Genomic DNA, 13562 nt, shown 5'->3' with positions numbered 1-13562 from the left:
TACAGATACTTTTCAGCTTTAAACGGAGCTCGATAATCTTAAAGGCTGCCTCTGCAAAATTAATCGACAAATCAGAGGTAAATCTCAACCTAATTATCTAGCAAACAAATTGAAGCAAACAAAACGTACCAGATCAGATTATAGAACAACGATTACACATAATTAATTTGAAACACAATCGTCTGATCATAGAGAAGAGGATTTGTGCTAAGCAACCCTAGAATGGGAGAAGAAAAGTTGTTTACCTAATTGAGGACGTAAGAGAGAGAGAGAGAGAGAGGACGATGGTTGATCCGTTCACAAAATCTGTAAGGTTGCGAAGCTCCGATAATGGCGGGAAGGAGGCGACGCTCGATGATCTCTCTCCACCACCTTTTGCTTCTACGAACGCGCCGATTTGTTGCTTCTCTCCCACCACAACCCAAACGAAGCCTAGAGAGAGAAGATTGCTCTGGCTTGCTTCGCTTTATGAATCCGAATTCCGAAATCACTAATATTGTCCCGGTACCAGATTTCGCCACGTGGCACGTAGCTGTTGGTGAACTGGCATGCTTGCATGATGAGGAAAAAATGATGTACATGACAGTTGGAATACATTTATTCCGCAGGAAAGTTTCAATATTGGAATTTATATTACAATAACAAGAGAAAGTATCTGTAGTCATATCCTTAAAAAGTATCTACAATTATATAGAATTTATAATGTAGTAATTAATATAAGTAATAGTTCTCAAAAAATTCAAGGAATGTGCTCATCGATTGTTGGTAAGAACAGCTTTATCACGGGCGCTAGGGTTGAAACACGTCACCAACTTCTTCTCTACCATATCGAACTACACTGTAGCCAGTTGTTTCATAAATGGGGGCTGATACATCACGGCAGAGAACAAGAGGATCAAAATCACACACATCCCGAAAACTGCTCAAGGCTACCTCACACGCCGGTCCAAGACCAATAACACCGCAATGACGAAGCAACCGGTTCTGGAGGTCAAAAGACTGAAGACGTGAGGCAACAAATGCATAATGGGATGAATCATGAGAAGTATATACTCCAAACCCACCAAACCTAAAAGGCAAGGTAGCACATCTCCATTGTCAATCGTCAAAACCTCCGGCACCTGCTACAATAATTTCCTGAAGAGTTGTCCTCAAACCAAGATCAAAACTGCGATGAGCAGAGCCCAGCATCTGAGGGGGACATGTCCGGAGAGAGAAATACGGCCTGCCAACCCCAACACAACTACGGAGAAGAAGGAGGCTCGATTGTGGATCATTGAGCTTAGACACAACTTCCATCAACCCCACTGTTTTGGAAACCCTATCTTCAATCAAACGACTACAGAAACCGATATCCAGACTAACAGGCCCTCCAAGAAACTTGACCCCATCCACCGGCCGAGCTAAATCAAGAGGAAAAAAAGCAGGATAGAAGCTCCTCGGGTCAGGGTTAGGCCAAAATAACTCGGTCTTTGCAACATTGAGATGCAACCCCAAAGAAGGCCCTTCTCCAATGATCAAACGCAAAGCATCAGAAACCGCACCAGTCTCACCAATAAGAGTGTCATCGTCTAAGTACCAAGTCATGAAATCCAGGTTACACCTTTCATTGATCAACTGAACGAGAGGATGTAAGGTGAGCGCAAAAAGCAAAGGCCCTAAAGGGTCCCCTTGTTGAACGCCTTCACACGACCATAAAACATAATCACCATAATATAACCTAGTCGGGTGTGCGTAACAAAACTCAACCCAAGGGGAAAGAGAAGGGAAACGGTTGTGGACCTCAAGAAGCATGGAATCTCTGTCTAACAAGCTAAAAGCATTCCTAAAGTCAACCAGGAGCATAGACATACTATCTTCACCCCCTTTCGCCTCAACCAGCCTGTTGACCGCATGAAGGATAGACTCACTCCCATTAGCTACCCCCACTCCAAACTGAAAATCCTCCAAATAATCTCCAACCTCTTTCCTAACCACACAAGCTGCGACCTTAGAGACAAGCCTCCTCCAGACCGTCCCAACTGTAATAGGGCGAATCCCTCCACCAGGCTTAACCAAAGGTGTAAGCGGAGCACTAGCAACAAACTCACCTAAAGAAAGAGGGCACATACCATCGAGGAACAAATTAACCACAACAGTGACCAAGGTGGCTAAATCATCAACAACAACAACCGCAGCCTTCCCTAACGCATCAACAAAGTGTTGGGCCCGAAACCCATCACGACCACAAGACGTGCCTTTAGGAAAGCTTTTGATCTTACCTAGCACAACCTCCTTAGACGCGGAAATCACCTCGCTAACACCCCCAGCAGGAGGTAAGAAAGGATCCGGAGAATGGGGGTGCTTCTCCTCTAACTCTCTCAAAGTTTCTATGTTACTAGGCGCAAACCCCCGAGGAAGTCAAGACCCGAATAGCAGCGGTGAAATGCCCATCACCCCACGTTCCTCAAACACTGCCTCCGATTCAACTCTTCCAAGCTAGCCTCCCTCTACACAACACTATCTACACCTCCAAAGGAACCGGAATCAACAACCTCTGCCTTAAGGATCTCTTTGATCAAAATCTCTGGCCCACCGGGCTCTCTCCAAACCTTGAGAGCACGAGCAATACCTTCAACCTGGCAACATCCCTTGCTCCCCCTCTTGATACCGGGTCGAGACCGAATAACCCTAAGGGTGCACAGGGAAAGAAGTAGCAACATGATCCAAGAGGAAATATCACGAGGATAAGCAATGACCTTGTACAGGGCCACTTTAAGGCATTGCGAAAAACCAAGCCGGTTAGCCCTGGGAATGTTTTTCACAGTACGACACTTACCCGCAAAAACTTCGTGCAACTTACCCGAAAAGGTAGAAGGAGCGACATCAAGAGCAACCAAATCAACAATACCACCACCAAGACCACTACCGATCGAAGGAGGAGTTGGATCCCCTGAATGTAAAAACATGGGACCATCATGAAGGCCCATACATAGCGGTCCCGAAACTTCAAAAACTATCACCATGTTTGCAACTTCTAGAAAGGGCATGAGTGCATAAACAAGTACCACACAACCAGATATTAAGACTCTGCAAGGTAGACTCCAAAGCAGAAAATATACCACCATCACTGGCTATAAGCACCTTATACCTCTCAATTGCAGAAGCATCTCTAAAATGAGCACTCTTGAAGTGCCAAGAGAACTTGCTTTCAAACCTCTACCACCACCGTTTCAGCAGTGATCGTGCTCGCGAAAAGGACAACGAAAATGCATTGCAAAAGCATACAAGCAACCACATCAAACTGAATATCCTACCACGAGTCAACAACTGGAACACAAACGGAGTCCAAACTGAAATCAAATAAACAAATTGGCAAAACTCGGACCCACAGGCCACCACCAACAAAACCAATGTCACACAATCAAAACCAACAGAGGCTTAAATCGAGAGAACTAAACAGCACAGCCGCACAAAACCAACTAAATTGACAAAGACGAAAAAACGCAAAACAAAGCTCGTCCAAATCAACACAAACCACGTCGGAATCGGTTACAGGAAGAAATCAACAAACGAAACCCTTGGACAACCAAAGTCGCACCGAAACTACGTCTGAATTGGGGAACGAAGAAGACGGCGGAAAAGAGAGAGGCAGGGGAGGCGGACTCGAATAGGGAATAGGGCACCGGGATCAGACCACTCGAGAGGATGCGGGCCTACCCTTGGACCACCGGCTCGAGAGGAGCCGCCGTTGGTGCCCGCCGGAGAAGAAAAGGGGCCGCTGGAAAACGCAAATTAGGGTTACATCGCAAATGGAAATCGCCAAGTGTACAAATTTATATAAAAATTTTAATACTTCTTTTTCATCCTCGGAATTGGCCAAACGATTCACCCAAGACAGTTCAGGTGTGTTCTTCAGTATCGTCTTGCGATTCCTATATTCCCTGATGGTTTTACATGTCCTTGCTGCTGTTCTTGTGTCTTGGATCGGTTTGGTGACCATGTGGTGCACTGTAGTAATGATGTTGGGCTCAAGTTTTGGCATAACTTGGTCCGAGATGTTTTAGGGGATATTTGCTCTCAGGCTGGTGTCTTTGTGCAGAAGGAAGTGCCTTTGGGGTTCTTATCTGAGGATGGAAGGGATCTTTGTCCTGCTGATCTACTTGTCCATTGTTTGGGACAATGGGAAGGATGTATGTTTAGATGTTACTGGTGTTTCCCCCTTCACGGGTGCAGGGGTTCCTGCTTTTGTTCCTAGGATTGATGTCTCGTCTACTGTCGCTAGGAAAAGGAAGAAGTATGATGAAAAGTGCAGAGAGAATGGCTATAGTTTTATCGCTTTTGCTTTCTCCATCTTTGGGGAATTAGAAAGTGAGGCTATTGAATTTCTTACCAGGGTCACTCGGGTTGCTCAAAGCAACGTTGTTAGTGTCAATGTGCGCTCTCTTATTTTTTTTTATAGATTAGGCTTTGCTGCAAATAAGGGTGTAGGAGCGCAGTTGATTGCTAGACTTCCAACCAACCATATGTATATGGTTACAATGATATTGAATATTATAAACCTATTTTATATAAGTAATGTATCATCCTACAGAAATATATAAACCTTTAGTTTGCTTGGTGTAGTATTGTCAATATATATAAACATTTCCATACATTAAAAATATGATCCCACTGGATATTATTTTTCATTCAATTTGGTAGACCACGTAGCTTTGCCATGTGAAATGATTTCCCATCAACAAAATTTCTATGAAATGACAAGCCGGACTTCGTGATTGAAATAATTTAGAGAGGTTAATTACTAATCATGCATTCTTGATTGAAATGATAAAGATAATAAGGCATATACAAAATTAGCACTAGCAAACAAGAAATGGAGTATATAAGTGCACATGAACTTATAGCAGGCCGCACCTAAAGGATATAAAGTGCTTCGATTTTAATACTATAAAGAATTAAACTATTTGGTTTTCCAAAAATGCACATGGGAACCCAACATGCTTTGTCTACATTTAAATTTTGTTACACTAAAGAAAAAATCATCTGGAAGAATTCTGTCCAACTAATATTTCATATTATGTAACTACATTTGTTTGAGTTTTGCAAAAAAAAAAACTATATTTGTTTGAGACTTGAGAGGGAAGAGGATTGTCCTATACTAATCAATATAATTATGAATTGATGTCTACATGAATTAAACAGTTGTTAGTTTTATAAAATTAATATGACCTTTAGGCACATTACTGCCGTGTTTTGCTAGGTATACACATCCAGCCAACTCGGACCATAATGACCTGGTCTGAGTCAGACCAGGTTTTTAGGAGGATCAGCTTGACCCAGTTGCGAGCACATGTATGTGTTTGGTCCAGGCTAGAAAACATGAATTCCGGAAAATTATCTCTAATGATTCCATCACACTTTCACATACTTGACGAATGATAAATTGGACATTCATACATAATTTTAAGTAAAATACTAATTTCAATCAGACCGGGATTTACCATTCATACATAATTTTTATTAGAATACTAATTTCGATCAGACCGGGATTTCGGTGGAGGATATTCGTGAAAGCATGACCTGCCTTGAGTTACTTAGAATCTAAGTTTGTAATCTGTTTGTCGATGGCTATTCTTGTCTTTATACAGAACTGATAAGATTAGTGACATTGGGCTAAGGGGAAGGATTGCAGCAACATCAATTAATTTGTTTTAAGATGAAAACGATAGATTGATCTCTTAATGGAAAACCAACACAAGACATCTTCTAGATGCTCACATTACAAATTGCAACAAATTACCATGATAAGCAACTAGTTGTGACTTTTGAGGAAGCCGCAACATCTTTATGTTAAGGCACTCAACGAGTAATCTGTCTTATAAGTTTGTTAACCGCAATTGCAACTAAACATCTCAATTTGATTGGGCATATCAGATTGTCTATCTATAATGACAAATTTCGATATTTTGAAGGGTTGAGTCCTCCTTAACCCACTTAGTGGGACGTTTGAAATCAATATCAAGTATGGAAATGAGATATCATTGATATCATTTTGATATATTTTTGTAGATTAAGGGCTCGTTTGGTATTAATATCTAAATATAAGGTATGGGTATCAAGATATGTGTATGAGATATTGGGTATATGTATGAAATATCGGATATAGGTATGGATATAAGTGATATACTCATTTTCGTGAGATATCAAAAATACACTCTAATATCATTTTGATACTCATACCTAATATACTTATCCACATACAAAACAATATATATCATATATATATATCATATATCAATTCGATATTGATACTGATTATATCAAAGACAGGTATGGATATGACTGATATCTCATACCTATACAGGTCCTTAGAGAGTGTTCTTTTGATACATCCTTATAAATTGGTATAAGGAGAGATATCACTCGTATCCATACACATACCCTATCTTGATATCCATATTTGATATCTCATATCTTTGATATCAAAACCAAACAAAAACAAACCCTTTTGCATGTAATCAACCATAAAATCACACAGAACAATAAGAAATTGAAGCAATCAGAACTGGTGACATTTGTACTTTACTCTAGAACACCTCTTTTCTAGAGCAATACCATAAACTTTCAAAAAGGATTTGATTAGCCAAATGAATAAACAGAGAGCAAATACGGCCACTACTTTCACCAACACCATATCAAATCAAAGGAATGTTTAAATAACGTGAACACTTAAATCAGTCTGCATTTGAGGCAAAAATTTGAAGGACTAACTTTTAAAACATGAGCTAATAAAAGAAGCCAAGAACTTTGCCACCAACATTCTTCCTCCTAGCCTCTTCGTGATCCATGATGCCAGCAGATGTAGTCAGCACAATGTATCCGAACTGCGAATAATCCATTAATCACTTAACGAACTTTCCATGGCAATATAACCATAACTTTCTAAAGAGTGAGCTCTAGTAAGTGGCATTAATTTTGCATATAGTAGAGCCTATACCTGTCTAGAAGGAAGCAACCTGGCAGTCCAAGACTCGATCTCTTTGACACCGACATCAAAGCGAGGGCTAATAACTCCACACTTGTTCAAACGTCCATTCAATTCTACAACAATCTTACCAGATCTGTGATCATCAACAAACTCAAATTCACCGATGTATCCTGCAATAGCATGATGTCACTAGTTAATTTCATCTACAAAGAGGAGATCTAAAGTCTGCTTAATTGATAATCGGAGAGAGATAGAAATATATGACAAAAGAAACAGTCAGGTTACCATGCTTTTGCATGACAATGAGAAACTTGATGATCACTTTGGAAGAGGGTCTGATCAGCACCTGTCTCTTTCCTATCTTCTCAGCATTGTACATGCTCTTAAGAGCATCATTCAAAACACTCACCTAACCATCCTAGCAGCTGAAACTCACTGAATTGATAAAGCCATAAAAAAAATCAGTTCATATGTATAAAACCAACAGCAAAGCCTAACACTTAAATAGAACACATGAGTCAGTCTAGGATTCACAGTCACGATAGGAACCTATCACGGAGAAAACTGTACAATTATCATAAAGCAGCTTTTTTATAATACAGCATTCACAGAATTCATCACTTAATTGCAACGGGCAAGAGACTGGGGAATCAATATGCAGCAGTAATCCGTTTATCAAGTGGCAAAAACACTAAGTATCTGCATCCCCTATCAGATCCATTCCGATAGCCTAACGACGAGCGCAGAACGTAATCATTAGGGTAACTGTCATGTTTGATCTAGTTCATACGAGAAGCTATCTAGCATGTCGGAATCGGGAACGCGAGAGGGGGAAAAATTGATGAAAGGAGGGAGAAAATTACCCGGCGGGATGAGACTTGAGAGCCGACAGCGTTGGTGGTACTCCGCCAAAAAATTGAGTTAGGGTTTTGTGCTCTATGCCAAAGCATTCACTCCATATCAGGCAGTACGTATGTTGGGCTATAAATGGGCCTTGAATGAATGGACATATAAAAAGCGGCCCATTAATGCTGTAACTCGTATGAGAGTATCCACAATTTGGTTCCTTTATCCATTATATATAATAGGTAGGCCGTACCTTTTTTTAATGAATGTTAATTGAATTTATACGGTTAAAGTAATGATATTTAACAATTCAATTTATTCGGTCAAAGTATTTAACGCTACTAAAAATTAATGGAGTATCTTAAAAAAGAAATGTATTATTTTCAACTTAATTTTGTACATAATTTATAATTCCATACGAGTATCAAATTACAAAAAATTTCTATCCGCTGATAAAAATATAAACATTTTATCAAATATTGAGTAAAGCATATTAAACAATCGCAAAGTTCAATTGTATTATTTGAAATAATGTTTAATATGTAATATTATGTTTAATATTATGTTTATATAAACATTTTATCAAATGTTGAGTAAAGCATATTAAATAAATCACAATCGCAAAGTTCAATTGTATTATTTGAAAATAATATTTAATATGTAATATTATGTTTAATTCAAAATCATATACATGACAACCTCCATGTGTACCTTTAAAATTTTATAATCACATTTTCTAATATATAAGTATCATGCAAATATCAAAAATAATAAATGTCCTCAATATACCCTATTAAATATCTTCTAATTAATCTTAAAAGATAAAAAGAAAACTCAAGTAGTTATTTTTAGTTTAACTCTCAAAAAATAAATGACTCAATAATTCTGAGTAATTGTCTTTAGCTAAAAAAGATATCAATTATTATTGCAATCTAATGGTTTAACTTATTATAACAACTTGACCGAAATTGACATGTTATCCAATTAAAAGATAAAATTGATATATGATTATATTAAGTATCTAATACCAAGTATCTAATATCGACGTATATATAAATGAACTTTTAGGGGTGTCACCAAACAGTAATTGAGGCATTTTTAAGAAATTATGGGTTTTGCATGTAATTTATGGTTATTATGGTGTCAAAACTAATTGAGGACATTTTAAGAAATTAAGACCTATTTTCAATAAAAGCTATTTAGTTGTGTACATTGTTCTAAAAAACGTTAGGCGGGTGCTAGGCAGTGAGGGGGGCTAGCGCCTAGGCGGATCAATAGTATAACACTTATTTTATATATTTTCATATAATTTCCTTATATGAAAAACTAAATCGAAATATATTGATTCATAACTTTTATAGTAATTCATAATTTAACTATGTAATTTTAATATAAGCATATAATTTGCTAATTAATCATCCAAAATTCATAGAATTTAAAGTATTCGGCATAAAGAAGATCTACAAGAGCACAACATGCAAAAATCATACAGTTTTCAACACATGTTTTAACGTAAGTAATATTAAATAATTATTCATAAGTCATAGTCATAGGCTATTAGCGGACGTTGGTCGCAATACAACGGCGAGGGACAGGGAGAGCCGAACAAGGGACTAGCTCCTAGTCGGAACGTTAGGGTGTTGCCTAGTGCCTAGGCGGGGACTAGGCGCCGCCTAGGCGGGTTTTTTAGAACACTGGTTGTGTATAACATATATGGACGTTTACACTGATTAGAATTAGACCTATTTAACATTGTATGAAATAACTTAGAATTAGACCTACATGAAATATAAATCAATCTCATCACATAAGCTAAAATATTGATATACATAAGACCCGTGAAAAGTACGAGGAAAAAGATTCTAGGTCTAATCTTCTGATCTTATCACATATAATATAGGGTTATTTGTCGAAAACCACCCCTATAATAGGTCATATTCCCCAAAACCACCCCTATATTGGTTAATTGTCGAAAACCACCCCTATAATCACCTCCGTTACCCAAAAACCACCCTCACCCTAGTTCCGTCCATAATTCTGTTAAATACCCGAAGTTGGGGGACACGCGTCGTTTAATACCCGATTTCATGGACGGACACCAACCATATGAATTTTTCCGGCGCAATTCCGGCTTCCATTTTCGCCAGCGGCTCCCTCATACAAGTCAATCTTGGCTTTAACTCTTTCTACAAAGCTATACGACCTCCAAATGCAAATTTCTCCCGCACGGCATTGGAGATTCTGGAACTTCAACAAAATCTCATCCATGGCGGTTTTCCTTTCTGGCTGTCGAGCATATCGACCCTGCAGATTCTGGATCTCTCTGGAAACTTTTTTGATGGTCCTTTGGCTAGCAGTATTGGGAATTTATTGAGTTTACAAGAGCTCAAATTGGCCAACAATTCGCTCAGTGGCAGAGTTCCGGTGGAGATCGGAAAATGTGAGCTCCTTCAAGTCATCGACCTTGCATGCAATCAATTTCCCGGCGAAATCCCTAGTGTTCTAGGTCAATTTAGGAGATTGAGGGTTTTGTCCATTGAGAGAAACAACTTCTCTGGCTCAATTGAAACTAGCTTGGGCAACCTCAACGAATTAGAGCAGCCGAATTTGAGTCAAAATCAATTGAACGAAACTGTGCCAGAAGAAATACTTGAGCTAGGTAATTTGACAATTTTGAATCTAAGCCATAACAACTTTTCAGGCTCAATTTCAGAGAACATAGGGCAATTGAAGGGCTTAGAAGTGCTGAATCTGAGCAACTGTGGATTTTCTGGCTCAATCCCAACCACCAGCATTGGAGTCTAATGAAGCTTCAAACCCTAGATTTGAGCAAGCAGAGATTATCTGGGGAGATTCCACCTGAACTCTTTGGATTGCCTAGTTTGTTAAACGTTGCCTTGCAAGAGAACACCTTGCATGGCGATGTTCCTGAAGGTTTTAGTAGCCTGGTGAGTTTGCAGAGCTTGAATATCAGCAACAATGGCTTCACATGCCACATTCCAGTCACATTTGGTTTTCTCCAGGCATTAAATGTACTATCTATATCTCATAATAAGATCTCAGGAAGCATCCCACCTGAAATTGGCAACTGTTCTGAGATTCAAGTGATTGAGCTTCGCTCCAACAGCTTATCTGGTCATATTCCTGGTTCACTAAGCCATTTGAATCATCTAAGTGAGCTTGACCTAGGAGACAATGAATTGGACGGCGAAATCCCAGAGGAACTCTCCAATTGCTCCTCTTTGAACTATCTAAACCTGGACTCCAACCATTTGCCAGGTATCATTCCAGGCTCATTTTCAAAGCTATCAAAACTTACACTGCTGAATCTCTCATCAAACAATTTAACAGGCCCTATCCCCAATAGTCTCTCCTCATTCCTAGCTTAAAGTTCTTGAATCTATCGAGCACAACCTTGAAATCAGGTATTAAACGGCACGTGTCCCCCAACTTCGGGTATTAAACAGAATCATGGACGGAACTAGGGTGAGGGGTGGTTTTTGGGTAACGGAGGTGATTATAGGAGTGGTTTTCGGCAATTAGCCAATATAGGGGTGGTTTTGGGAAATATGGCCTATTATAGGGGTGGTTTTTGACAAATAACCCTATAATATAAAGATTCTAGGTCCTAGTATATATAAAAAAATAGTATCCGCAATGTGGTTTCAAATTGAACCAAAAAGCATTCCGTTAGTTAGTTTTTTCTTTACTCTCTTTTTGTGAGAAGGTTGAGTTCTCCTAGTGAGCTAAGTTTTTTTTAAGTTTTCCCTTAATTTTAGTTAATATTTTTTAGTATCATTTTTTATTGGATTTACTATTATTTCTTTTTTTATTGATTTTATTATTTTTTTGTTCAAATTATGATTTTTTAGTTAACTCTCATATTTTTAGGAATAATTGATAAAATATTTAATCTAATTAATTATTAAATTTAAATTATTCTTATAAAACTTATTTACTAATTAGAATATTAATCAATCTCTTTTCTAAATATATTATAACAATTATAGATTTCACTAAATATAAAACAATAAAGTATGTATTTTTAAATCATTTTGATGTTATATTAAGTTGAGTCCATTATTTTGATGTATTTTTTAACAAAAAAACTTTCACTAAATAAAGTAATTATATTAAACTATTTCTCCCTAAAGATAAACTAATGCATGTTTATTTCGAGATTATTTTTATTTTATATTTAATCTAATTAATTATTAAATTAAACAATTCTTCTCAAATTTATTTAATAATTAGTATTAAATCAATCTATTTTCTAAACATAGATGATTTTTTAGTTTTTAAATTAATTACTATATTAAATATGGATTTCATTAAAAATAAAACAATGCATCACCTGTATATTAAAGCTAGCTACTTAATAATTAGATATAAATGATATTAGATATTTATAAAAATAACATAAATTTGATAAAATTATACCGTGCATATATCAATCAAAAAATAATTATCCATTATAGAGAGTGTTTTTAGATACTATAATTAAAATATTCTAGCATTTTTTTGCATTTTATTATTCATTTATTTAGAATTGGTAACAAATAGTTATCCTTTAGATTTGATAAGTGTAATATGTTGCAGTATTCCTAGTAATCATCTTAAACATATTATTTTGCAAAGTACTTCATACAAAAATGTATTAATTAGAGTACATACATGTTTATTTTGGTTAGAGTTAGAATTTTGGAATTTAAATTTTTTTATAACATTTTCTGGCTTATAGATTCACTCCTAAAAGTATGAAACAACATATAATCAAGTATGAAATTGGTAGCCATAAAGTTTCAATGACATGATGAGGTTGTTAAAGAAAAAGTATTCTAAACTACATACATATTAATTTTGAAGTTAACCTCAATTTACAAAAATAGATAAACAAAAAGTATTCTAATATTCATTATGTATATAATAATCATTTGATGTGTCTATTTTTTACACTAATTGATTGATTAAATTTTATTTAAATTAGTAAAATTATTCAATTTTTCAAACTAAATTATTATTATAGAATTTGATATTATCCTGTGCAGGGTACGGGTCTTAAACTAGTTATAGGTGATTTTAAATCGATCTTTCTGATGGGTAGTGATTTGGAATCTTGTATCAGGAGAGTTGCAAACAATGGTTTACAATGGACCATATTCCGTTTAAATTCGGCGAGTTAAATGGTGATCTTCTTCTCAGAACTTATGTGAGCCAATATACCCCTTCGTTAATGGCTGCATATGGAGACATCGAAGACTGGTACGAGGATATTCATAAGCGTTATATGTAATGAACATGATTCTTCGTTTTTTAGGAGAAGATTGTTATTCAATTTTCTTTAATTTAATGTACTTTAGTACCCATTGTAATCATGTAATAACTTATCATATTTTCAAAATCTCAAAAATTGTGGTTTTAAAAGATGTGGTTTCAAAAAAGCTTTCAAAAAGAAAAATATGGTTTAAAAATAGAGTACCCAAGACTGAAAACTTCTCCTTCTACAAAAGTAAGGCCATGTTTAGTGTTTGGGGCAAAAAGACGATTCGTCTAAATTGCCTTAAAAGTGAGGTAATTAGTCGATCTGATTGAAATATATAGAAAAGAACAACAAAATGTCTGAATAACTGGATTGTATTAATGGATAGAAGTACAAGAATGCTTGAGAGTTTCTGATAATCGAGTGTTGCTAATTGTGTTACAAACAAAATGAATTACACGTATTTATATTAACAATAAAAATGAT

At 36.6% G+C, this 13562-nt stretch overlaps 1 protein-coding gene and 1 pseudogene across 1 annotated transcript; one reads left to right on the top strand and one right to left on the bottom strand.

Annotated features, from left to right (window-relative positions):
• Positions 1-6767: 6767 nt before the first annotated feature.
• On the bottom strand, positions 6768-8218 carry LOC141249989 (uncharacterized). Its single transcript, XM_073669855.1, has 4 exons — positions 8205-8218; positions 7256-7374; positions 6980-7140; positions 6768-6866 (listed from the first exon to the last, which is right to left on the bottom strand). The coding sequence occupies exons 1-4, from the start codon at positions 8216-8218 to the stop codon at positions 6768-6770; spliced, it is 393 nt and encodes a 130-aa protein (XP_073525956.1).
• A 706-nt stretch (positions 8219-8924) lies between these two features.
• Positions 8925-11745, top strand: LOC141249991 (uncharacterized; annotated as a pseudogene).
• The last annotated feature ends 1817 nt before the right edge of the window (positions 11746-13562 follow it).

Source organism: Phyllobates terribilis, unplaced genomic scaffold (genome assembly GCF_046119375.1).
Source record: "Phyllobates terribilis strain yellow unplaced genomic scaffold, ASM4611937v1 Scaffold_5311__1_contigs__length_52609, whole genome shotgun sequence".
In the NCBI taxonomy this organism is placed as follows: Eukaryota; Metazoa; Chordata; class Amphibia; order Anura; family Dendrobatidae; genus Phyllobates; species Phyllobates terribilis.
The sequence above is the reverse complement of the archived record's forward strand: the minus strand, read 5'-3'. Positions and strand labels throughout refer to the sequence as shown.

Bases quoted from the DNA above. Each gene is read 5' to 3' on its own strand.
- LOC141249989 (XM_073669855.1), bottom strand. The intron at 7,141-7,255 runs GTAACCTGACTG...ATGCTATTGCAG, and splicing joins CATTGTCATGCAAAAGCATG to GATACATCGGTGAATTTGAG. The intron at 6,867-6,979 runs GTATAGGCTCTA...GATTATTCGCAG, and splicing joins GGTTGCTTCCTTCTAGACAG to TTCGGATACATTGTGCTGAC.